Raw genomic sequence first — 27,641 nt, 5'->3', positions numbered from 1 at the left:
TACTTCTCTAATTTTAAACTTAGACCTAAAAAAGAAACATTCATTAGACTCAATTGAACTTGATCCACCGTGCCAAAGCACAATTACATAGACTTTTATTTTGTCACATATGGATTTACTTGACCTGGAAGTGATATGTTGAGTCTCACCCATAATATTTGTAGCTTACATGGGTCGTTTGTATAAACAAAACGGACCAGCGTAGCGTTTTGTGGAATTGTAAAGCTATGCCGCCGCGCGTGAGCGTTAATAACACCCCGCAACGCTTTTGTCGCCGTTATCAGTGCGTGTAAATCGTGCCGTTCAGCGTAAGGGCGCCGTCCGGAGCGCTAAATAAAGGCATTTGGTGTCTGATCGAAACGGAACTTACTGTTTGTGCTGCGAAAATATGGCAGAGTTGCACGTTGAGCCCAACGCGACTGGCATCCTCGAGCAGCCGGAGCATTGTGAGATCCGCGGCTCGGTGAGCGTGAGACTGCCCTCGCCCACCCTGGTGATTCCGCCCCGGAGCGGCTTGTCCAGTCCTGGGGTCTCGGGCTCCAGAGCAGTCTTCGGGTTCCCTATGAAGAGTAACCCTACTTCCCCTTCACCCGAAGCCACAGAGAAGCCCGGGTCCCGGTGGGTTCGCTTGAACGTTGGCGGAACCTACTTTGTTACAACCAAACAGACCCTTTGCAGGGATCCCAAATCATTTCTGTATCGATTGTGTCAGGAAGATCCAGATCTGGATTCGGACAAGGTAACGTTAAGGCTCGGTTTACATCACCAAAGCTTGCATTACACCTTAAAATAAATCAGTCCATTTACATTGTGCATAAAATATTAATAAGAAAATGAACTCGACAGATATTGATCGTTTTACAGCCTAAGACTATACTTAAAGCTCATCTGGACTGGAAGAATGCAGTTACAAGAAATAATGCTAGTTCACCCAAAGTGTTAAATTCTGTTATTTATTGACAAGGTCTGCAATGGCAAAGATATAAGGATATTTCTGTGAAACACAAGATATTTTGAAGAGAACATTGGTAACAAATCTATTTTGGGGATCAAAGATGAAAAGGGCTTTCAAGCATTCAAACAATGAAGATGTAACCGCTTTAAAGGTGCAGTTTACTCAAAAAGGAATAAAAAAAATAAACATACTCATCTTCTAGTGGTAATGTGATATGTTTTACTTCTGGACACGTAATAAAAGTTGTGTTATGCTCATTGAGGTATTATAATGGCATTGATCGGTGCCTGGGTTTTAAAAGCTCCAAAAAGCGTATCCACCACCCACCATATAAGTAATCCATTCCATACAACTACAAGATAATTTACGTTTTTGGTTGAACCATTTCTTCATTTTTTTTACAATATGCCCTGTTTAATTTGACTTTTCTTATTGTTCTTCAAACATAATGACTATCATACATTTTAAACTTGATTTGGTGGCAGAAGACACCATTAGAGCAGAACAATTGTTATACCAAAATAACTTATTTGTAGCAAGAATCATTTGATTGCATTTAGGCATGAGCCAGTTTAAGATTCTGACGGTATGAAAACCTTGTATAAAAACATCACGGTTAATTAGTGCTCTAAAATATATTCTTTATAAATGTCTGGGTAGAAAACAAAACATTTTCCCCCTTGAACATAATGTTTTATTTTGAGAAACATTTATAATGTTTTGGAGCAGTAAACATGTCAAACTAAATCATTCAAATCAATTACTGACTTCTGCTGTCTTCATTAATTTTGAAAACACAGATTACTTCACGACTTAAAACAGCATCTTTGGATAGCTTTTCTGCTGGAGATAATATTGTCCTAAAAAAAAAAAAAAAAAAACGTAAAAAAAAAAAATCCTACATATACCATAGGAACTGTATAACAGAAAATGTTGGTGGTTTTAAAACCTTGACTTTTCCAAACTATGGTATACCTTGAAAAAGATTATCGTTCCATGTCTAATTGCATCATAAAAGACCTTCTTTTAAGCCACAGTATGTAATTTTGCGCACTAGAGGGTGCGTGTTCACAACAAACAAAGGTGTATTTTGTTGACGCCATGAGTATGGAATCATGGGAGACATCAGGAAATCTTGCAGAAATCATGTTTATAGATGAGCTAAATTATTCAATGCTTATTATCATGATTCATGGTAGTATGACACAGAGTAAGTCTGAAAGCCGTGGAAGTGAAACAAGACCACTGAAGCAATTGCTGATGAGAGATGAGTGTGACACGGCTCAAAAACAGCAGAGCTTTTATTATGCTAGATTTAATTGTTACCGTTTTTTCCAGTTATGAACATGTGGGGAAGAAGTAGTGCTGTTTTACTATGCTAAATACTGTTATAGAAGATTCTGTTCTAATGCTGCTTTGTGCAGTTCTATAAAACCCACAACATATTAAAGCGTCTTTGGTGTTTCCAAACCAAAAATCGAGGGTGTATCAGGCCTTGCAAGATTGCTAGCCTGTCCTCCTGGGGTTATTATTATGTTTTCCAGTCAGGCTACCAAAAATGAATCCAACCTGCCCGTCAAACTATCTTAATAGGAGGAAAAATGTAGCTTATTTCAATGCTTTTGCATTGTCTAAATAAAGTGTTATTACAGGGTTCAACGCCAGGGATTTTTTCTACTGGCCCAATCCGGCAAGTGGTTTAGATTTTTACTTGCCCTGCCAAAATTTTCTGTGGTCCCACCAAAAAAAGAAGTCAGCCATTTACTTTTTCAGCATAACTTTTCTTTAAATACAACTGACAATTTAAAAATGATTTAATTTAAATACAATAGTGATCAGATCAAATAAAGTGAATTGTTTAATGTGTGGTTTAGTAACAGCTATAACAATTTTATGTTTTTTATTTGTTTAAAACCCACCAAAATGCCTAAGTTTATAAACCTGCTCATATTATTATTTATTGAGAATCCAATTTCTTCAATACCAGCTGTTTTAGATTGTCTAGAAATTTATGAATCCATTTCTGGATATAAAATTAACTCCTCTAAATCAGAAGCACTTATGATTACTGGAGTCTGGCCGGTAGAACTAAATAACAGAGCATCATTCAGGTGGTCAAAACAGGGATTTACATATTTAGGAGTTGCCATTACACCCAGAATTTCACAGCTATATCAGGCAAATTATGATAAAATAATTAACACAGTTAAAAAGGATTTGCAGAGGTGGGAGGTGCTACCACTATCATTGTTTGGTAGGATTGAAACAATAAGAATGAATATTTTACCTAGATTTCTTTTTTTATTTCAGTCCCTACCCATATGGATTCCTGTATCCACATTTAACATGTTAGATAAACTTATATCTAGATTCATCTGGCAGAACAGACGACCCAGAATAAGATTAAAAACATTAATTTTAGGAAAAGATAAGGGAGGGCTACGTCTCCCAAATTTAAGATATTATTATTGGGCTGCTCAGCTCACAGCTATAGTGGACTGGATAAACAATGAGGCTGAAAGAGGATGGGTGAGCATGGAACAGGGTTCTGTACCAAATGTACCTCTTTCAGCATTAGCCTTTATGACACAACAATCTCAAAAAAAGATTCAAATAAAAAATGAGTGTGTTAAACAGACTCTGAGAATTTGGACAACAGTTAAGAAAAAACTAAGAGGAATGGCAACTGTATCAAGAGTTATGTCTATAGCAGATAACCCTGATTTCTTACCATCCAAATGGGATGCCACTTTTAAAACATGGTGCGATAAGGGACTTATGATAATTGATCAGTTATTTAATGAAAACACTATGCACTCATTCTCTTATCTTAAAGACAAATTTATGTTGTCGTCAAGTGATTTCTTTCGATACTTACAATTAAGAAGCTATATTACAAATCATAAAGAAAAGGAAATATTTAAAAAAGTCCCAACTAATGTGGAACAGTATTTTATTGATATAAAAAAACAAAAAGGATTGCATAAAAGACACATATCACAGATATATAATAGCCTAATTCTGGATTCAACAGATAACACCCTTCAAATTAAAGAAAAATGGGAATCTGAACTTAATGAAAAAATTGAGGATGATATTTGGGAAAACATATATTCAGAAGCTCATAAGGGGATCAACAGCCATAACTGGAAAGAGTTTGACTGGAAAACAAAAATTAGGTTTTTTAGAACACCATTGATGGTCTCCAAATATACTAATCGTCCACAGTCAGAGGAATGCTGGAGGGGTTGCGGAAATGTGGGTAATCATGCACATATATTTTGGGAATGTCCGAAGATACTTGCATTTTGGCAAGGGGTAAAGATTGAGATAATGAAAATTATGCAGGTAGAGCTACCTTTTACTCCACTGTTTTTCTTGCTTGAAGGGATACCCCAGGATATATATAATAAAAACCAGAGATATTTACTACATATACTTTTACTAAGTGCAAGAAAGACCATAACAATAAATTGGATGAAGCCACACCCTCCAACAATAGCACAGTGGATAGAAAAACTTGATTGTATATATAGAATGGAGTATATGACTGCTCAACTTCAACTAAAACTGGATATTTTTAAACAAAGATGGGCACCTGTTACGTTGTACCTGAATAGGACATAGTATTTCTAGCTCCTTTGAAACTGAAAATATTGTATGTTTTTTTTTTTTTTTTTTGTAATTTTTTATTTACATCTGCGGCTACTGTCTTTTTTTATTTTTATTTTTTTATTTATTTATTATTATTATTATTTTTTGTTAATGACCGCTGCTGTCACTGAATGTTCTGTTCTGTAAAACGTTTTAATGTATAAAAATAAAGTTCAAAAAAAAAAATAAACCTGCTCATTAAATCAGTCTATAATACTGTCAATATTTTTATTATTATTTTTTTTGTAAACCTAGATTTAAAATACATAATAATCATATTAGCCAACGTTTTAATAAATTATGGCCTTTGAGTTGATGTTGGCGACCTCAGAACGATTGATTTGGCGCAGACTCGAGCACGATTGTGGGATTCACATATGCCACACGAACCGCGCTTACTGGACAAACGAGACCCAAACAAACGTCTGGGCATGAAAAGCACGCAATTTACAAACAGTCGCAGCCTAATTAAACTTTGGTGACAAGGCAGCACTAGCCCCGATCGGGCCAGTAAACATTCTGTATACTGTCCCGAGCTTCTTGCATGCTGGCCCCGGGCCGGCGGGCAGTCCTTATTGTTGAACCCTGTATTATGTTGTATGTAATTTTCATTCATCGAGGAGCCACTGTCAATACGTGTTTGAACTTGCATGGTGTCAAAAGAACTGGTCCTTAGTTGATAAAAAAACAAAACAATGTTAGGCCTGCCAGATTTTCACATGATTTTTGGTTAGCAATGTCGCCACAGAAAAAAGGCTGCTGGTTCGAGTCCTGGCTGGAGCAGTTGGCATTTCTGTGTGGAGTTCTGTGTGTAGCCTTTGAATTGCTCACCATTATCCAAAGAAATGTGGTATAAGTGAATTGGATGAACTAAATTGCCCATAGTGTATAAGTGCGTGTGTGAATGTGAGTGTGTATAGGTGTTTTCCAGTACTGGGTTGCTGCTAAAAGGGCATCCGCTGCATAAAACTTATGCCGGAATAGCTGGTGGTTCATTCCGCTGTGGTGACCCTTGATCAATAAAGGACTAGGCCAAGGGAAAACGAATGTAATTAGGTTATTTTCAATGTATGTGAATCTTTTTTTATTTAGTAAATAATATATTTTCTGTTCTGGCTACTTGAATTTATTTCGCGCTACCAGAAACTGAATAGTGACTGCCCTAAAGGCTAGCAGGGATTTAGAAATTTTGTGAGCCCTGTGTATGATGTCATTAGCATCGATACACACAGGACACAGTCTCAGTCACTAGTTAAAATTTCTTACTTCTCTGAATTTGAACAATCTTCTAAACATTTGTGACAATGTATATCATCAGCACAATAAAACTCTGTTCTAGTGAACATTTTCTGATTTATTTATTTTGTCAGAAAGACATGTTTAATACAGCAAAACTTTGTGATTTTTGTATCAAACTATTTTAATTTATAAGTACAGGTCAGATGAAGTATGTTAGTTCATGATCCAAAACCACCTTGACTGCCAAAGGATGGTGATCTGGTAACTGGCTTTTGCTCTTTAACCAGCAAGCATCAACTAATGATCGTTTTGGACCATCTAGAAGCATATTAATATGTTTAAGAACCAGCTTGGCTGTCTTAACCTGGTGGCATTTGATAAATATCCAAGATAATCCAACAATTTGTACAATTATGGAAGACCATTTAACTTGACAAATTGTGCCAGAGAATTCAAAATAATTGCTGAGTATTTGAAGTAGGGCTTGGCGATATGCAATCTCAATAATTATTTTCTATATTGAACGCTAACAATATATACTTCAATATTAGTTGTTAATATTTCCAGATTTAAAAGAGTACCCCAACAATGACTGAACTCAAATTCCCAATGACTGTACACCTCTAATCCCAGCACGTTTCTGCTAAGATTGGCTAAAATAGAGTAAAAAGTCCAAAGCTTATAAAAGTTATAGACAAATTTTATCGCGATTTGATATAATTTAGTTTATTAACCCAGCCCAAATTTGAAGCTGATTTGTAGCTTCCTGGAAATACAGACTACATTTCTGTTGATGTTATTAGCGAATTCAACTCTTATCTAACAAGATTTTTAATTTACTTCCACTGAAAGCTTTATATATTGTGTAATTAGCATGTTTTTATATTGTATTGTGTTTGATTATATTATGTACAGATCTGTTTGAAATAAAAAAGCCATTTCAGAATGTCATCAGCTGTCATTTTGTGACTGTTACTTATGTCTAGTATTGGTTCAGGCAAATTTAGGTTGCTTTTTTGCATGGCATAAAGTGTTAGTCACAGTTCAACAGAGGATTTCCTCTCCACGGTCTAATGTAAATTTAGCAACAACAGTTTAGAGGTTGAAATCATGAGAGCATCTAATTAGGAAGGAAAAACTCCTCTAATTTGCTCCTAAATCATTCTGCATTCAATTCTGGAGAATGCTAAAGCTCACAAATTGGGTTCTAGAAAGTCTCACTCACTTTGCAATAATTAGATGCTATTTTACCTGCTGCTTGAGTTGAGAAATTTCTGTGCATTTCAGTTGAATCCAAAATTGCTTCACAGATTGATTGATTGTCTTTTCTTCCAGGATGAGACAGGAGCATATTTGATTGACAGAGATCCCACATATTTCGGGCCCATCCTGAACTACTTGAGGCATGGAAAGTTGATCATCAACAAGAACCTCGCCGAGGAGGGTGAGATGATGTGGGCATGCTGCCCTCAAAAACTTTATAATGGAAGAGTAACGACCTACTTTCATTTAGAAACATCTTTTTGTGTGTGTGTGTGTGTGTGTGTGTGCGCGTGTGCGCGTGCGTGTGTGTGTGTGTGTGTGTGTGTGTGCGTGCGTGCGTGCGTGCGTGCCTGCGTGCGTGCGTGTGTGTGTAAAGGGACCAGTGTGTACTCGTGTAAGAGATAATTTCTTACAGGACTAAGGGATATTGGCCTGTCTCAAAAATAATTTTTACATGTGCAATATATTGTCACAGGAGTATACTATTAAAGGGATAGTTCACCCAAAAATAAAAATGCTGTCATCATTTACTCATCCCTTTACTTGATTGAAACCTTTATGAGTTTCTTTCTTCTGTTAAACAAAAAGAAAATATTTTGAAACCATTGACTTCTGTAATGTTTTTTCTACAAAGGAAGTCAATGATTACAGCTTTCTTTAAAATATTTTCTGTTAGCCTCATAAAGGTTTATAACCACTTGAGGGCGAGTAAATAAAGATTTTTTTTGTCAACTTTTTTTAGGACCTGTAAATTTCAAAGAATCTTTCAATTTCTAAAAATTCTTTAGATTTTTTTTTAAAGGTTTTTGCACACTGAAGTCTGAAATTTTTGTATGCGTTTTTTTTCATATTCAAATGCTAAAAAATAGTCACGCAAACAAACCTTGCACACTGAGTTCAATGCATATTAATTAATCCATTACGAAAAAACGCAAAACATTTCGGAGTCAATTCAAGCAGTGATACTTTGTTGTCTCTTCTCCAAAGTAGAAGAAGAAAGAGGAATATGCTAGATATTGTGTTCATCCAGTACAACCTACAGAGGAAGGAGAATTCAGCTCGTTATCAAAGAGCTAAGCTATGATTATCCTAAAATGCAATGTTTATTTTAGGAAATCAGTGAAATCTGATACATTGCTTGTGATACTTCACACTTTCACGGATGTAAACAAATCCTGAACAGAGACTGGCTGTACCTATAGACCAGGGGTGTCCAAACTCGGTTCTGGAGGGCCAGTGTCCTGCATATTTTAGTTCCAACTCCAATTAAACAAACCTGAAGTAGCTAATCAAGTTTGTTCTAGGTATACAAGAAACTTCCAGGGAGGTGTGTTAAAGGAAGTTGGAGCTAAACTATGCAGGACACTGGCCCTCCAGGACCGAGTATGGACACCCCTGCTATAGACATAATAATAGATGGTTGATGTGTCAAATCAACAGACTGAAAGCAGACCATACTTTTTGTTATAATGTTTATGGGCAGTACATCAAATGTATGGACACATACACACCAAGCAGCAGCAGGGGAGAGGTGCGCCAGTCACTGAATCCAGCATATAAGGGTCTCAACTGTCCGCTGCATTCGGTTTTATATTATGCACTGTGTTTTTCATAAAGTTATCTGTAGCTCAACAGTATTCTGTATTTATCTTTTAAAAACAGAAAAAAATCTGACCTGGTTCAATTTTTTTATTATAGACGTAAGTTTCAGAGGCAGCGTGTAAATATGATTGACACAAAATGAGGTAGAATCTATTTTTTTATGTGGAAAAAATATGGACGGAAATTTCGGATTCATGGTGCAATAACCTTTAAATTGTTCTTTGCTTTAGGAAAAAAAAAAAACTTTTCACTGAAAGTTTCTCTGTGGAATCCTAATTGGTGCCCCAATGTCATCACTGCAAACTTGTTTTAATTCATTTTTTAAAAAGAGTAATGTTTCTGTGTTTTTTTTTTGTTTTTTTTTTACACTAAGATAGGAGTGGCCACTACCTTGTATACTTTAGCTTCTACCCTAATTAAGCTCACTTAAACCTGCCAATCTAGGTCTTTCTAGGCATACTAGAAAAATCCGGACTGGTGTGTTGAAGCAGGTTGGAGCTTAACTTAACCTAACATAACCTGAATCTGATTGAGCATGCATTTCACTTGCTGAAGACAAAACAGAAGGAAAAATACCCCAAGAACAAGTAGGAACTGAAGATAGTTGCAGAAGAGGCCTGGCAGAGCATCACCAGGGATAAAACCCAGTGTCCGGTGATGTTTATGCCTTCCAGACTTCATGATGGAAATTACTGCAAAGAATTTGCAACCAAGTATTAAAAAAGTGAACGTTTGATTTATGATTATTATGCTAACCCTTTACTTTTTGTCCCTTAACAAGTGGGAGGCACATATGCAAACTGTTGTAATTCCTACACCGTTCATCTGATTTGAAAGTAAAAACCCTCAAATTAAAACTGACAGTTTTGCAGTTAAAGCACAAATTGTTTGTTTAATTTCAAATTCCTTTTGTTGGTGTATAGAGCCACAATGTTAGAATTGTGTTGATGTCCTAATATTTATGGCCTGACTGTATATTTTCCGTGGTGAAGGACTGCTCAAGAGGCCTTTTGACCAATCACTGACCAACTATGGATGTTTTGAAAAATAAAAATGTTTCAGTCCTTTTTGCAACTAAGAAATTAAAATACAATGTTGTAGATGTTAGTTTCAGTTGGTTGGTGTTAAGGACAATTCCTGATTAGTATAAATAATGTATAAAACTGATTTAAGCATCTAAAGCTTGCAGTTTGTCACTTCTGCCTATATAAATCAAGTTTTTTTTCATGTCACCTCATACTTCAATTTCTCATCAAATCTTGACCAATCAAATGCTCTCTAGTATCTGACATACCCCGCCCCCTTCAAGATGCTTCTCATTTAATGTGCTTTATCATCCACTCTCAGTGGCATGTTTTTTAAAAGGGGAGGTGCTACATGGTCCCATCCTCTCTTTATTTTTCAGTTAAAATTTTGTCAGACATGCTGTTAACTATCCCTTTTGTATGACCTCCATTGGCTCCCAATTGCACACCACATTAAATTCAAAATTCTCTTCCTTGCATTTAGATCCTTAAATAGCCTAGCTCCCTCCTATCTCTGCAACATGCTTGTCCCCTACACCCCAACTCGTTCATTACGTTCCACTGACTCTGGCCTTCTCGCTGTCCCTCGGTACCGCCTCTATTAAATGGTGGGCAGATCATTTAGTGTTATTGCACCCAAACTCTGGAACTCTCTACCACGCTCAATCCGTTCTGCTAATAATATCTCTGAAGTTAAATCCTTACTTAAAACTCACTTATTTTCAGAATATTACACTTCTGATCTGCCAGGCTGACCACTTTATCTGATCCACCTGCACTCCGCTCATTAGTCTCTTAGGTCTTGTTTTTGTAATTCCAGTTTGCTGTATTTAACTTCCTGTATGTTTGTGTATCTTTTATCTGCCTGTACCATCTTTTTGTCACATTTTTTGTAAAGTGTCCCTGAGCTCTGGAGAGGCGCTATATAAATAAAAAATTATTATTATTATTATTATTATTATTTTAGACTAATTTCCTGCCAATAGTCTAGTGGTTATGTGTGCCAACATATAGCACTGAGGTTCTCACGGTGACCTGAGTTTGATTTCTGGTTCGAGCCCCTTTGCCAATCCTGTTCCCCTTTTTTCTGCTCCCCACACTTACCTTTGTCAATTCTACTGTGTTATTTCCAGATGCTTATTTTTGATTACAAAGCAGTTGGTGCAAGATGGATGTTCTTAGATTTTTTTTCCCCTTGCAGGTGTTTTAGAGGAAGCCGAGTTTTACAACATTGCATCACTCGTGAGGCTTGTGAAGGAGAGAATACGAGACAATGAAAACAGAACGTCTCAGGTATGTGGGAAAAACAACACATGGAGGAACAAGATGGCTTGTGGCTGTTTTAAAGCAATCAATCACAAATAGCTCATTTTTTTTGGATTACTCACTCAAAGGGAGTAGTTCATTCTGCGACTGTGCCAAAAGGGAAGGGTACTGCCTGGGTTCCCTGGCTGAAGCTATTTGGGAACAAAAGGAAACCTCATGTGAATCAGCATTAAAATGCGCAGCCGCCCAAACTTATAAAACAAGCACTGACTTATAGACATCATTTGAGAATTTGCTTTAAGCAATAATTTGCTCAAAATAAGAGCTCTGTCTGAATATATTTACGTTCATGTTGTTTTACAATAGCACGACTTCTGTGAAACGAAAAGGAAGATGGTTGGGATAATGTTAGTGCTGCTCACTTTTGAGTATTAATACTATATGTCCCCATTGGCTTAAGTATTTTTAAATATCTTCTTATATACACTCACCGGCCACTTTATTAGGTACACCTTACCAGAACAGGGTTGGACCCTTTAGAACAGCCTTAATCATTTGTGGCAAAGATTCAACAAAGGTACTGTAAATATTCCTCAGAGGTTTTGATCCATATTGACATGATAGCATCATGCAGTTGCTGCAGATTTATCGGCTGCACATCCATGAAATGAATCTCCCGTTTCACCACATCCCAAATGTGTTCTATTGGATTGATATCAGGTGACTGTGAAGGCCATTCGAGTAGATTGAACTCGGTGTCATGCTCAAGAAACTAGTCTGAGATAATTCACGCTACACGACATTGTATGTTATTCTGCTGGAAGTAGCTATCAGAAGATGGGTACACTGTAGTCATAATGGGATGGACATGGTCAGCAATAATATTTAGGTATGCTGTGGCATTGACACGATGCTCAATTGGTACTAATGGGCCCAAAGTGTGCCAAGAAAATATCCCCCACACCATTACACAACCACCACCACCACCAGCCTGAACTGTTGATGCAAAGCAGGATGCTTTCATGTTGTTGATGCCAAATTCTGACCCTACCATCCAAATGTCGCAGCAGAAATCGAGACTCATCAGACCACGCAATGTTTTTTCCAATCTGCTATTGTACAATTTTGGTGAGCCTTTGCGAATTGTAACCTCAGTTTCATTTCCTAGCTGATAGGAGTGGCAACCTATGTGGTCTTCTGCTGCTGTAGCCCATCCGCTTCAAGGTTCAACATGTTGTTCAGAAATGCTCTTCTGCATATCTCGCTTGTAACCCTCCGTTGTATCGAGTGGTTGTTTAAGTTACTGTTGCCTGTCTATTAGCTGGAACCAGTCTGGCCATTCTCCTCCGACCTCTGGCATCAACAAGGTTTTTGCGCCCACAGAACTGCCGCTCACTGGATTTTTTCTCTTTTTCAGACCATTCTCTGTAAACCCTAGAGATTGTTGTACATGAAAATCTCAGTAGATCAGCAGTTTCTGAAATACTCAGACCAGCCAATCTGGCACCAACAATCATGCCACGTTCAAAGTCACTTAAATCCCCTTTCTTCCCCATTCTAATGCTTTGATTGAACTGCAGCGGATCATCTTGACCATGTCTACTTGCCTAAATGCATTGAGCTGCTGCCATGTGATTGGCTGATAAGAAATTTGTTTTAACAAGCAGTTTTGAAAAATAACTAAAGTAAAAGTAAAAAGTAGAAAAAAGTAAAAAAAAAATTTTTTTTATGTATTTGTTATAATAACACTTAAAAAAACAGCCTGCAGAAACACTTTAATTGACATTCTCCTGTTGTACATATGATCAGAGGAGGAAAGTCCTGCCCATTAGTGACAATCTCGCTGAAGCACAGGTGTTTGTAGATCTGCCCTCTGGCTAGTAGCACAATCTTATCTGAATTTAAAGCACCAAAACAGCACAATTTGAATCAAAGACTACAAGGGGTAGTTTCAAAGAGTTTAAAAAATTGTCTGTGCGGTTATTTTGAGCTGAAACTTCACATACACACTCTAGGGATATCAAAGACCTCTTGTAAAAAGGGCTTTAGTAGGTCACTCTTATTGTTTGCCTGTACACTTTAATGTGGACTCTGATATCTAAGTTATTCATCTTCAGTCTTGGTTTGAAAGTATTATTGTTGTTGTTGTTTTTTGCAGGGCCCAGTGAAGCATGTGTATCGTGTTTTACAATGTCAAGAAGAGGAGCTCACGCAGATGGTTTCCACCATGTCAGACGGATGGAAGTTTGAACAGGTAGCTTTTCTTAATATCCTCATAAAATGTGGATCTGATGGCTGTTTTCAGTACAGATCCTTATTCTGGACATGCCATATTTTATTTTAGCATCTTTTTAACTCGGACAGTATGTAGATCAGGGGTCACCAACATGGTGGTTGCCCGCAGGCCTGTTCTAAAAATAGCTCACCATAGCGCCACTTACCAGTAAGCTCCATCTAATATAGAAGTAATCATTTAAAAATGGTAATATTTGCAGAGATATATTAAAATAAAGTGTTGCACATTGATACATTAAATACAGGGAATTTCCTACCCTGTTAAATCATTGCTGAAATTTGTTATTTTAAGTCTAAACAGGCTGTTCTTATATTTCTTTTAAATAAAGGATGGTTTACTGATTCCCCGTGGGGACCCGGGGTAGAATAGGTCCCTAGCACCCCCTTGCTGTTCGTAAGAGGCGACAAATGGGGCAACTTGTTGGCCGTGAGTTGCGACTCGTGTTGGTGGAGGAAGAGATCCTGGTGATTGAGGATTTTGATTTGCTGCGGCTATCAATTATCCAACACATCACTTTGGCTCATACTTCAACTAGACGAGAGATTGGAAAGGCCCATTCCAATCAATCGGCTTGTCAGGACTTGCCTTTCTCCCGGAAGGCGCTGGCATAGGGTCAATTGAGTATTATAGACCCTGTGTTTATATGCTCAAGTATATCATCACTGTATCCTTGATGTACATCCAGTGGATGTCCGTGGCTCTGTACATCCCCTTGTAGGACTCCGAGGTGGGTGAGGAGCAGAGATGAAGAACAAATATCTAAACATTATGGCAAAAAATCAAAACACTAAAAAACGGATATTGGAACAAGACTTGGAGACTGAACTAAGAACTGGTTTTAATTTCCCATCTGAAAATGAAAACTGGCAAAGATTTATTGTACTGGAATCACTGACTGATGACATGCCCCTGACCAAACTGTCCCCTTTTGCGATCCACAAAGGAATCACAGGAATTGCAGGAACAGTAAAAGACATTAAAAAGCTGCGATCTGGACAAATTTTGGTGGAGTGTGCTAGGAAAGCTAACTCAGAAAATTTACTACAAGCAACAACTTTGGCTGGAATTACTATGAAAGCATTCCCTCATTCTACCCTGAACAACAGCAAAGGTGTAATCCGCACCAGAGAATTACAAGATATGGACGAATCTGAAATCGCTTTAGAATTAAAACCAGTAGGTGTAATCGACGTAAAAAGAATAATCATCAAAAAGGATGGGCAGATGATTAAAACGGGAACATACATCCTGACCTTCAACAGACCACAACCACCAGAGAAAATCAAACTTGGATATTTAAGTGTTGCTGTAGATATATTCATACCAAATCCACTGAGATGTTTTAAATGCCAGAAATTTGGTCATGGATCTGCAGGATGCAAAAATAAGACAACATGTCAAAACTGTGGTGAGGATGATCATGGAATGAACTGCACAAAACCTCCTAAATGTAAAAACTGCCTTGGAGATCATGCAGCCTCATCAAAGAATTGTCCCATTTGGCATAAAGAGAAAGAAATACAAAAAATAAAACACACAAGGAAGATGAGTTATCCTGAAGCTCGTAAAATAGTTGAAGCTCTTCCTGCCTTCTGTCTGAAAAAGCCCTATTCTGTTGCAGTCACACCAAAAACTCAATCAATAAGTTGTCAGACGGATCTAACTTGGCTATTCAAGGACAAACCTCAAACCATAAGCAACACCAAAAACTCAACTTCCCAAAAAACAAAAAATGAACTCATTCAAACTGGACCAATTCAAGACTCATACCTAGAACAGAAAGAATCAAAAGTGAAAAAGAAAACTCCAAGTACAACAAATCAACAACCAAATCAAGATAAATGTCGAACTCACAAAGATGACAATCCTAAAGATATTGAAATGACGGAGACAACGACCAGTCGTAGTCGTAGTCTCTCACCTAAATGTAAAAATAAAGGACCTGTACCTATATTTCCCACTTGAGAATAAACAATCACATAATACAGTGGAATTGTCGGGGACTAAAAACCAACTTTGCAGAATTACAGCATTTAAATTCTGTTTTTAACCCACTTGCCTATTGTATTCAGGAAACCCACTTATCTCCAAATGATGCCTTAACTTTTAAAGGTTTTAATATGATTAGTATATGTGGACCAAACATACAACGACCCTCTGGAGGATCAGCTATCCTAGTGAGAAACGACATTATCCACAGTCAAGTTGTATTGGACACTCAATTACAAGCAACAGCAGTTCAACTTACTCTACATAAAACAATTACAATATGCTCTATCTATATCCCACCTCATGAAGCTGTAATACCTCAAGAACTGGACAAACTTATTTCACAATTACCAACTTCATTTTTACTGATGGGTGATTTTAACAGCCACAACATCTTATGGGGTGATGATCACTGTGATGCCAAAGGAAGAAGAATGGAAACTTTTATAGAAAATAATGATTTATGTCTTTTAAATGATGGAACCAAAACATATCTTCATCCAGGACATGGTACTTATACAGCAATCGATCTGACAATATGTAGTGCTGATCTTTTACTTGACTGTTCATGGAGAGTATGGAATGATCTATGCGGGAGTGACCACTTCCCAATTATCCTCACATTCCCACAACTGGATGTAACAAGTAGACCTTCAAGATGGCAACTCAAGAAAGCAGACTGGACCACCTTTCAAACCTTGTGTTGTGAAAAATTTATGTCAGCTACCCAAGATAATCAGAACTCAATAGAAGACTTCACTCAGCAGTTAATCGCTATAGCAGATGAAACCATCCCAAAGACATCAACAAAACCACAACGAAAGACAAATCCCTGGTTTAATGAACAATGTAAAAAAGCTATTGAAACTCGGAAAAAAGCAGAACGTGCTTTTAATAAACATCCAACAACTACAAATTTTATCCATTTTAAAATTTGTAGAGCCCAAGCTCGCAGAACCCTAAATGAAGCAAAGAAACAAAGCTGGAAACAATTTGTATCCAGCTTAACTTACTATACTCCCATGAAGAAGATTTGGAACATGATCCGTAAAATGAAGGGAAAGGAAAATGGAACTCGCATACAACATATTATAAAACAAGGAATACTTCAAACAAAGGAAATGGACATAGCAAATACATTAGCTGAAGCCTTCGAAAAGAATTCATCAATAGAGAACTGCCTCCCAGCATTTCAAATCATACGAGCACAGCAGGAATGCAAAGAACTAAATTTTTATTCTGACAACAAAGAAGTATATAATCAACCTTTTAAAATTAAAGAATTAATAAATTCTTTAAAATGCTCACATGATACAGCCATTGGACCAGATAAAATCCATTACCAGTTTTTAAAACACTTACCATATAGTTCACTATGCCTCCTACTGGACGAGTTCAACAACATCTGGTCTTCGGGAAAAATTCCAGCTTCGTGGAAAGAAGCAACAGTAATAGCTATACCTAAACCAGGAAAAGACCACACTGATCCAAATAACTACAGACCAATTGCTCTGACCAGTTGTTTATGTAAAACGATGGAAAGAATGATTAACAACCGTCTTGTCTGGACACTAGAAAAAAACAAACAACTAACTGACTACCAGTGTGGATTTAGACGTGGAAAGAGTACATTGGATCAGTTAATCCGACTAGAAACTTATATCAGAGATGGATTCATCAGAAAAGAACATGTTGTTGCTGTTTTCTTTGATTTAGAAAAAGCTTATGACACAACATGGAGATATGGAATTTTAAAAGATCTTCACCAAATGGGATTTAGAGGAAAACTTCCTACCTTCATTTCAAACTTTCTCACTAGAAGAAACTTCAGAGTCCAAGTGGGAAATTCCCTTTCAAATACCCACCAACAAGAACTCGGAGTTCCTCAAGGAAGTATACTCTCGGTCACACTCTTCAATATTAAAATAAATAGCATTGTGGAAATCATTGCTCCAAATATGTTCTGCAGCATCTACGTGGATGATTTATGTATCTGTTACAGAGGGAAGAACATGAATACAATTGAAAGGCAATTGCAGTTAAATATTCACAAAATTAACCAGTGGGCTGTCGAAAATGGTTTTAAGTTCTCTAAAACAAAAACTGTTTGTACACATTTTTGTATCCAGCGATCACTTCATCATGATCCAGAACTTTTTATCAATGGAAATATGATCAAAGTTGTTAAAGAAATCAAGTTTTTAGGTCTCCTTTTTGATAACAAAATGACTTTTATCCCTCATTTAAAATTTTTGAAAAGCAAGTGCCTCAAAGCTATGAACATAATCAAAGTGTTGGCAAAAACAAATTGGGGTGCTGACTTAACTGTACTTTTACGATTGTACAGAGTACTCATTCGATCTCGTTTGGATTATGGAAGCATAATTTATGACTCTGCCAGGAAATCTTATAAACAAATCCTCAATACAGTCCACCATCAAGGATTACGGCTTGCTTTAGGAGCATTCAGAACATCACCCGTTCAGAGTCTGTACATTGAAGCTAACGAACCCTCACTTCAAAATAGACGGCTGAAACTTTCATTACAATATGCTATCAAACTAAAGGCAAATAAGAATAACCCAGCTTATACTGCAGTTTTCGAACCTCAGTTTGTACAATTATACGAAAGTAAGCCAAAAACCATCAGACCATTTGGTTTACGTATCAATTCACACTTACAAAATCTAAATTTAAACCTGGACATTTTAAAACAAATACACTTCAACTCATTGCCTCCCTGGAATTTAAAGATGCCTATAATCAATATGGAGCTAGGACACCAGAAGAAAGGAGTTACTCATCCCAATATGTACAAACAACAATACCTGGATATCAGAACTCAATACTCTCAGCACATACCAATCTTCACAGATGGTTCAAAGATGGAAAGTAATGTAGCAGCAGCAATGGTGACAGGGGAACAAAGTCATGGAATCAGTCTACCTAAAGAATGCTCCATATTCACAGCTGAAGCCCGCGCTTTACTTTTAGCATTGGAGTACATAGAAAATGCACAACAAAAGAAATCCATCATTTTCACAGACTCTAAATCATGCCTCCAAGTTATGGAATCTTCAACAAATGATCATCCTTTGATTGACAATATTTTAACTAAAGTTCACCAACTACAAAATCAGTTTTATCACATCATTTTTTGCTGGGTTCCTGGACATGTCGGGCTTTTAGGCAATGAGCGAGCTGATGCAGCTGCTAAAGATGCTTTGAAGCAAGTAATAAACAAATGCCAAATTCCTCCGTCAGAGATGAAACCTTTTATCAACGCTTACATTTTAAACAAGTGGCAAAAGGAATGGGATGCATTAGAAAACAATAAACTACATGAAATCCAACCTGAAATTTCACACAGAATTTTAAGACATTTTAAGAATCGATTTGATCAAGTAGTTTTTACCAGATGCCGTATTGGACATACGAGAATTACACATGGATTTTTGCTCCAAGGTGAAAACCCCACTCAATGTTTGTGCTGCAAAACTCCTATCACTGTAAAACATATTTTACTGGACTGTCCTGCTTTTACTGATTCCAGAAGGACTTTTTATGAAATGAACTCTTTTAAGGACATTTTTGACAAAGTGGAACCAGAAAAGATTTTAGAATTTTTATCATGTATTAACACAAAAAATCTTATTTAATTTATGTTTTATTTTGTTTGTTGATTTTTAAATTGTATATTTATTGTTGAAAGATTCCTGCCATGAAGATAGCCTTGGTTGCTGACATGGCACTAAATAAAAATACATTACATTATTTGGTTTACTGATAAAAAGGTTTCTGTACGTGATGTTTTGGAGAAACCGAATATGTTTGAGACTTGCATCATCCACTGTTCTTGTTACTTATCTCTTTGCTGTGGAACAAACCTGACTCGACTTGTCTGTCTTCAGCTCATAAGCATCGGCTCCTCCTATAACTATGGCAACGAGGACCAGGCTGAATTCCTGTGCGTTGTTTCCCGGGAGCTCAACAACTCCACCAATGGAATTGTTATTGAGCCTACTGAGAAGGCTAAGGTATTAAACGTCTTTTTAAAAAATAAAAAAATTCTTTAGTTTAATACCATTACAGTACAAAGATAATGCCTAATAAAGTATTACTACAGAAAGTAAAAAGGTATACAAGTTATTAAATAGGTCAACATGATGCAAATAATAATAAATATGATAATTGTTATTATTATAATGTTTTTTACATTCATACTAACATAATTTTATAATTGTAGTCAATTCCAATCTAATTGCATAATTGAGTACACCCCATCTTAAAAATAAATATGTTTTATCCATTTCTCAGTGAATGTAGGCAGTGTATTTTGGTGCATTTAACAGATTTATTAAACAGATATATTTATTGAAATAATATTTTAGCCACCAAACATATTTAGAAATTGAAATATAATACAATTAAATTCAAGCAAAATATTGCAAAAAACAATAACCACCTACAAAATTTCAACTACATTTTTCAATTTGTTGCTTCTCCTTGATTTTTACTCTTTTTTTAAATTTTTTTTTAAGTAATTTGTATTTAATATTTTTCTATGATATAAATTTAGGTGTGCTAGTTTTTGGACCGTTATCATGAGTTATTTTGTTAGATAAGCTCCAGATTTGGCTTCAGTACTGACTAATCTAATGTATATGCACAAATATAATACTGTATAGCTTCTGTATAGATTAAATTATCTGAATTTATAAGGTAGATTTGTTTGGGGTGTACTAATATATGCTGAGCACTGTATATTGATATCTCCAGTAAATGCTTTTTTTAATGTTATGTTTATCTGTAAAAATAATTTGGGCTATATTTTTAAGCCAAAAAAATTATGTATTTTTACAGTGGTTGAACCACTTCAAGTGCTTGCTGTCTGCCACTTTTTACTGATTTTTTATTTTGGTTAATGTTTAGTGACTTGGTTGCTTAATTTCTGCATTCTTTTTTGTTAGGCAGTAGGTTCTATTTATGGAAAAGAAAGTTGGTTAAACAAATAGGTGGTTGATTTATAAAGTTCAGAATGGACTTTTCTGAGGTTCAGGGTTTTAAAATAAAATCAGTTGTTGACGTTGTGCTTGCCCCTTTGATTTTGCAATCATGGAGAAAATGTTGAAGTATTTATATTTATTGACTAATAAATCTGCTATTAGCTTCCAAATCTAAAGAGTTGTCATATCAGAAATTCCCTATCAGTGCATCCCTAATTACTTTTATTACAGCAGTCCCTCGCTATTACACAGTTGACTTTTCGTGGCCTCGCAGTTTCACAGATTTTTTTTGTGGGCAATTTGGCATAGACTGTCATAGACTGTAGGCTGTAGACCATTGTCAATCAATCTCCTCCCTGTCTCCTGTACAGCTCAGAATGCTTTCAGCTTGCCAAATTAACATAGATCTTCAATCACGAGCAGTGTGATTTTCAACAGGAGTACAAAAAGGTTTGTACCTGTCTGCAGCAAGACCATCGTAAATTGGGTGATACATGCATTTTAGAATTGTTAAAATAGGTTTATATCAGGGTACGCACACCGCTGTCTGCGGTGCCCAGTTACGACTCAGGACACTGTTCATATTTCTGCCATGCCACAGAGCACCATCTGAAAATTTTCATTTCAAATAACATGCGGATGTGCACCTCCGTTTTGTGTTTTATAACATTTTTTTGCAAAAAAGAATAAGTTTACAAATAATAACAGTAAAAAAATAAGAATAATTTGTACATTTTGACCAAATTATGCATCCATAAAAATAAACCTAAACCTAAAATAAACCTAAACCCTGATAAATAAAACATTTTCTTTTTATTGTCGTTTTAACATACAAAAAATCGACAACATCTATTTCTTTTAAATCATGGTATCTACAGGTATTTAAGTGTTATATTTAAGAGTTTTAAAGACCTTTTTAATTCCACAAAGAATTAAGTTTAAGACCAATTGTATAGTATTATTAATTTACAGTACCAACTTTGCAAAAAAGCACCCAACACAACTAAATAATTGATATTCGAACACTCTATTATGTATAGAAAGAGAAAAAAAAAAGAAAATGGGATGCAGCAGAATCACCAGTCAGGCCAGTCATGTGAAAAAACAGTCCGATTCCGGTCCCTGGTCAGTTGATCAATGCATTTCTAGTTCTTTATTTGCTAATGTATGGGTAAGCAAAATCTCTGCGAGTGTTTATTTTATTGGGTTCCGCCTATTTAGTTCTGGGTGAAAAATAGACAGAAAACAGAGAAATCTTTATGGGGTCATTTCTATTGCATTTTAAGACTTTTGAAACGCAGATTTAAGACTAATGAATGGCTCATACTTGTATTACTGAATTCAAGACTTTTTAAGGATCTGCAGTACATACTCTAAAAAAACTTAATATGTCCTAACTGCCATAACAGATGGAGGAGAGTTCATTTGTTTAAATGGTAGAGCTCATCAGTGTCCTCATGTTTCCTTCTCAGATCCTTCAAGAGAGAGGGTCCAGGATGTGAGGAGCCTGTCGCCTGAGCCCACACAGATCTCCCATCCCTCACCTCCTTTCCTTCAGATCCTCCATCAGCCCTCCACCCCTCACCTCACCCTGCCCTCCTCCCTCGTGCCTTTCCACTGTGGGGCGTCGGTCCCCCTCCTCCCTGCAGTGCTGCAGCATTAACCAATCAGCACCACCACTAACTATCACTGCTATTGCTGACTAATCAAAACAAAAGAGAAAACAACAACAATGTGTCCAGGGTTAAGCCTCAGACCATCACATTTGATGCAAGACTGCTCAGAGAGAGGATTACAGGGAAGGATCCATCATTCATCCTAATGCTTATTTATGCAGATTTTATCATCATCATTATCATCATCCTCATATCCCGATCATTATCATCATACAGCTGCTGGCTTTACACGTTGCCCCATTGGCTCGGCTGCGTCCATCAACTCCTCAGGACTTCCAAAATAGACTCGCATCTTCAGCTTCTCATTAACTTACACTGTAAATCATTATCAGCCGTCATTTCTGCATTCATTTCCCATTGGAAGATGGCGATACGGATAAAAACCTGAGACGACGGCTTTCGGAACGTGCTGATTTTTTGTTTTTGTCTTCGAAGTGGCATGTTTGTTTCGTTAACTACCCATTTACCCATCTGGAAAGGACCAGGGGAGAAGGGAGAACTCATACTGCCAATAGTCTGCGTGTCTATCGCTGTGAAGATTTGTCTCACATTTCCCATTTGCTACGGTTGACTTTTTGTCATCCTGGATTTTGGTTTTGTTTTGCCTCGTCTCTGTGGATATTACAAAAGCATCAACACACAGGATATAAAAAAGAAGAAATATGTGGTTTTAGGGCATGTGAGGATTATGTATATTACAAACATATGTATTACGAAGAGGCCGAATGCAAATCTTGTAATTGTTGATATCTGTACCATAGTGGTCGTTTTTTTTTTGAGTGTGTGTGTGTGAGCTTGTTTATCGAGATTTGATTTGGGGGGAGGTTCTAAATCGAACCTTGAAGATCTTTTTTTTCTTTCTTTAAAGCCTGGTTGCCAACATGTGAAATGGTTTGTTTTACCTTTGAACTCTTTGTCGATGACTGGAAATAAGCAGGAGGCTTCTAGTGTTAGCGGTATCATAGTCCAGGTGCTTCGGGAGACTGTTGATGGACAAAGTGGCCTCAAGTTTTGAGTCAGGGCAAAACTGCATTAGTGGCTCTTTGTTGCATCTTTTTTTTTTTTTTTTTTTGCACTTGTCTGACAAGTTTAAATTCAGATATAGCTCTCCCCATAACAGTTTGGCTATTGAAATGTTTAAATTTTCTGTTTTTGGTTTAAACAAAGTCTGATAACATCAGCAGAATGTTTATGAATGTAAAGGGCTGCATTTGTTGTGGAACGTTCTTGACTTTTTTTTTATCTGATATGTTTAACATTGAAGCCTCATCTTTGAAGGCTTTGGTTGCCCTCGTTGTTTAAAGAGTTGGTTCGCCTCAAAATGAAAATATTCCATAAGACTTCATCTTAAAAACACAAATGAAGTATTTTTCAATAAGAGAAATTTTTATCAAATGCAAATGAAAGTTTATTTGTTGATTAAAACATAAAACTAGGTATTAAATCAACCAGTTGATTTGAATAGATGCACACAGTCACTTATTTGATAATCAAATATTAAATAGGCTTTCATTTACGTTTTTATATTGAACAGCAAACATAAACAGAAGCTAAACTGTACCCGCTTGATGTAAATCTCATCTTTTTTTAAGATCCTTGAATAAACCACGACTGAAGATTGAACCTGATTGGTTCTCAAGCATCAGGCAAGCTTCCTAAAAGGTGAATTCTGGAAACATTCATTAATAATCAATGTTAATATGTAAATTAAGATTTTTCCTTAAGGCTTTATTCATCTCAATACAAATGAAGATTTTTTTTCAATATGAGACAAATATTGACATTCAGCCAAAACTTGAAGATTTCAAAATGTATTTTAAAGAGATCAAAACATAAAAAGTAATAGAAATCAACCGGTTGATTTACATAGATGCACACAGTCACTTGTTTGATAATCAAATGTTAAATAGGCTTATTATTTACATTTTGTTCATTTACATTATTTATTATGTACATTTTTTTATTGAACCGCAAACATAAACAGAAGCTAAATCACAAGCATCCTGAAATTTGAATTTTTAAACATTCCTAAATAATCAATGTTAATATGTAATTCAACATTTTACCTTTAGACTTCCTTCATCTCAACAACACAATTAATGATTTTGTTTTAATATGAGACATTTCTCTCCATTTATTGACATTTGTCCAAAATTTGAAAATTTCAAAATGTAATCTAAAGAAATCAAAACAAAAAATTGAATTTAAATCAACTAGTTGATTTGAATAGATGCACACAATCATTTATTTGATGATCATAGAAGAAATAGGCTTTAATTGACATTGTTATATTGAACAGCAAACATAAACAGAAGCTAAACCATATATAATAGTTTTTAGGAGTTTGAATATGCCACGACACAAGAATGAACCCTTATTGGTTCTCATGCATCAAGCAAGCATTCCAAAAAGGTGATTTCTGGAAGCATTCATTAACGATCAATAGTAATATGTAAATAAAATTCAATCTTCATCAAATAAAGTCATTATATCTCTTCAGAATAAAGTGAATCAAGCATTGATTGATTTTTTTGAAATATCTATAAACCTTTTGAAGTTTTGTGAGAGGATTTTCAATCGAGAGACAAAAATTTCTCAGGTTAGAAAAAAAATCTTCATTTGTGTTTCGATGGTCAATTTTCTTGTATTCAGACGTTTTGTTTTTTGCGACGTGAGTTTCATTTTAGAGGTGAACTTTCCCTTTAATTTGTGTTTATTTTTGATAAATTCGTTGTGGTTTCTCTGAATCTACTGTGACTACATTGCGAATTGTCAGTATTTGAACGGTAATCCAGGCTCTATTTTGATTATTCATATCTGTTTATAAACTGTTGTTGAATCTAGGGGTCAGTCTAAGATGGCATCATGTAAATGGACGTTTTTATGGTCCGCAGTGTTTCAAAGTGTTGTCTGTTCCTCTCTTTATCGCATTAAACTCACGTCCTTTAGTTGATCATATCAAGAAGACGATGTACTTGAGTTTGTGAGCTACAGTATAATCTGTTTAAATGGTCGTTGGCTTTTCTGTTTCTTTGTTTGTGTTAATGTTTTCCCCCTCCTGGAGAGAGTTTATTTGTTCAAGCCCACTTATTAGTCACCGAAGCTCCTGTAATGGGACCTTGGCCCTCTCACAGGATCCTGTTTGTACTTTCCCTTTGTTCAGATAGCTTTCAGGTCCACTTCCAACGCAGAATATTGGAATTAGTTCCAGGTGGCAGCGTTAAAGTCTCTCTCTCCGTCCCAATTTGTTTGTCTGGTGTTGTGCCTTTGACCCGTCGTGCCCTACTGTACGTGTCTTCGCTCCTAGATTACTCTTTTATGAATACAGACGGTTGAGAAATACTTGTTTTGACTAAATCAGTTCTGTTCCTTGACACAGATACTGAATGTGCCCGTTTCCCCCTGAGATTGTTATTGTTCTTGTTTTCAGTGGTTCATCCCTATTTCGCTTTTCCACTCCTGCCCCTAAGCACTTTTAAGTTTGCGCCTACCTGCATTGTAATTCACACTGTGTTTGTTCTATTTTTAGAGTCAAACCCCATGTGAGGCAAACGAAAAAGCCATGCGCAGTCTCAAGTTTTATATAAGACGGTTTAGGAAACTGATACGGACGTCACATTGACTGCTGATGCTTTCCAGCACGTGAGACTGTGGGAATTTAGTTTGTCTCCTTATACTTTTAGAAATACGCCATTCTTCTTTAGGTTTCGTGTGGTTTAGGATCTAATGAAAATGATATATGGATTTAAAAAAAAAAAAAGATATTTTCTTCGTGAAAAGATCTATATATATATATATATGGTGTTCAGAAAAACGATGAAGTTGGTGGTTTGGAATGCCAACTCGGAAGCATGCGAAATGTGTTAAGTATATATAATGTTATATGCTGGGATGTTGTCATATTATAAAGGTGATCCGGTGCATGGACAGTTGACAGATGGTATATCGATATCATAAAATCTGGCCCTGTTTTAACTGTTTGGAAGAAATCAATAAAATCAAATTCAGTATTACTGGAAAAACTTGTTTGCTGAGGGAAAATATGCTTACACAACACCCCATGTATTCGATAAAAATATAGCTTTCAAGCTGGCCAAAAGTGCAGACCTCTGTCGTAACGTCTTCAGATTAAAGCTAAAAACAAGGTCCATTTTTAACAGTTGTTGTTTATTTTCTGCCATAATAGTTAGTCTACAACACCTGCATGCTTTAATATACAGTACACATACATTTTAACGTGCTGAAACCTGCTCTTTCATCAGATGTTTTGGGTGTATTGTCAACAGTATTGATGTAAAGTGTCAAATATGTCACTAGGCTATGGAGATTGTTAAGCTAAGTGTTCTGGAAATGAATAGTCTTGATCAGACTGTCCTTTTCATTTCTTTTTTATTTCATTTTTGAAGTTTGATGCAGTTTCTTGCAATGTACAGATTGCAAAATGATAATGTATGAATTTTATCATAAAATGTGTTTGTGTTTCAGACTTGTGTGCTCATTTTTTTAAATGTTTATATGTATTATGTTTTTAAAAATCTGTTCATTTTCTTTTTGCACTCACAAACAGGATTACAAATTTATTTATATATATTTTTGTATTATTCCTAAATTACTTACAGTGTTGGGTAATTAGCCATACCAGGAAACTTTTAAAAATCCCTGATATTTCATTATGGGAATCCTGTAATCACATTCATAGCATTGAAATTAAATTGTACTTTTGTGGTGTAATTTCATGGACCACAAAAGAGAAGTTTGGCAGAATGTCATCATACATTGGCATCCCACATGCAGATTTCCATGAAGAAAGTGATGTTATTGTTATGCAAGTTGTTATGTAGCCAGATAACCACATGTTATCTGGGTAAAAAACCCTCTTCATTCAAAGTGATCTAAAATGATGTAGATTTTCTTTACTTATACTGTAAATATTTACTGTAAATATGATTGTGCTTGTTAAGAAAGAATTTAAATGATCACAGTGTGTTTTATATTTAGTATTGGGAATATAATTGTTGAGCATTTCACAATGTGTTTATTAATTGGTAATGAAATTAAAATAGGTTGTGTTTTTGGTTAGGAATAAAAAACATCTGGTCCCACATACTAATATACACATACTCGTCCCACATAGTAATGTATAGTAAATACTACAGTGTTTTTCAACAATACAGTAAAGTGTATTATATTTACAACACTTTGTTGATGAATGCCATAACATACTACAAGTCCGTAGCCAGGGAGGGTTCGAGTGGTTCAAAAGGCACACCCCCACTGATAAAGGTCCAGAATTTGTCCCATACATGAGCTCATTTGTCTTATTTTGACTGCTATGCTATCATAAATTGTGGAGGCATCAAAGAATGCTTCCAATAAATGCAAATAATTATATTCCACATCCAGAAAACATCCTAAAAAAAAAACAAACAAACATAGAATCTGACGTCTGTGAAGTCATCTTTACTTCAAGTAACTTTTATTTTGAATCTTGGAGCTTATTTCTTGAAAGAAGAGAACTATAAAAAGGTTTAAAGCATCAAAAGCAGCTCATATTAAGGCAATTTTTTCTATAAATATGCTATTTTACAATGAACTTTTAAAATGTACTTTTTTTTACAAAAAAAAAATAAAAAATCAAGAAGCTCTACATTATTAATATTGATGTTTTAC

At 35.9% G+C, this 27,641-nt stretch overlaps 1 protein-coding gene across 1 annotated transcript; it reads left to right on the top strand.

The window, feature by feature from the left end:
- Positions 1-135: 135 nt before the first annotated feature.
- On the top strand, positions 136-22,007 carry kctd2 (potassium channel tetramerization domain containing 2). The gene is given in 6 exon segments (NM_001045434.1): positions 136-739; positions 7,184-7,292; positions 10,940-11,031; positions 13,163-13,258; positions 19,201-19,326; positions 21,768-22,007. Coding segments are annotated over 6 exon segments (804 nt in total). The 5' UTR covers positions 136-388; the 3' UTR covers positions 21,798-22,007.
- The last annotated feature ends 5,634 nt before the right edge of the window (positions 22,008-27,641 follow it).

The sequence above is a fragment of the Danio rerio genome, chromosome 12, assembly GCF_052040795.2.
Source record: "Danio rerio strain M-AB ecotype USA chromosome 12, GRCz13ab, whole genome shotgun sequence".
Classification (NCBI taxonomy): Eukaryota; Metazoa; Chordata; class Actinopteri; order Cypriniformes; family Danionidae; genus Danio; species Danio rerio.
The sequence above is the reverse complement of the archived record's forward strand: the minus strand, read 5'-3'. Positions and strand labels throughout refer to the sequence as shown.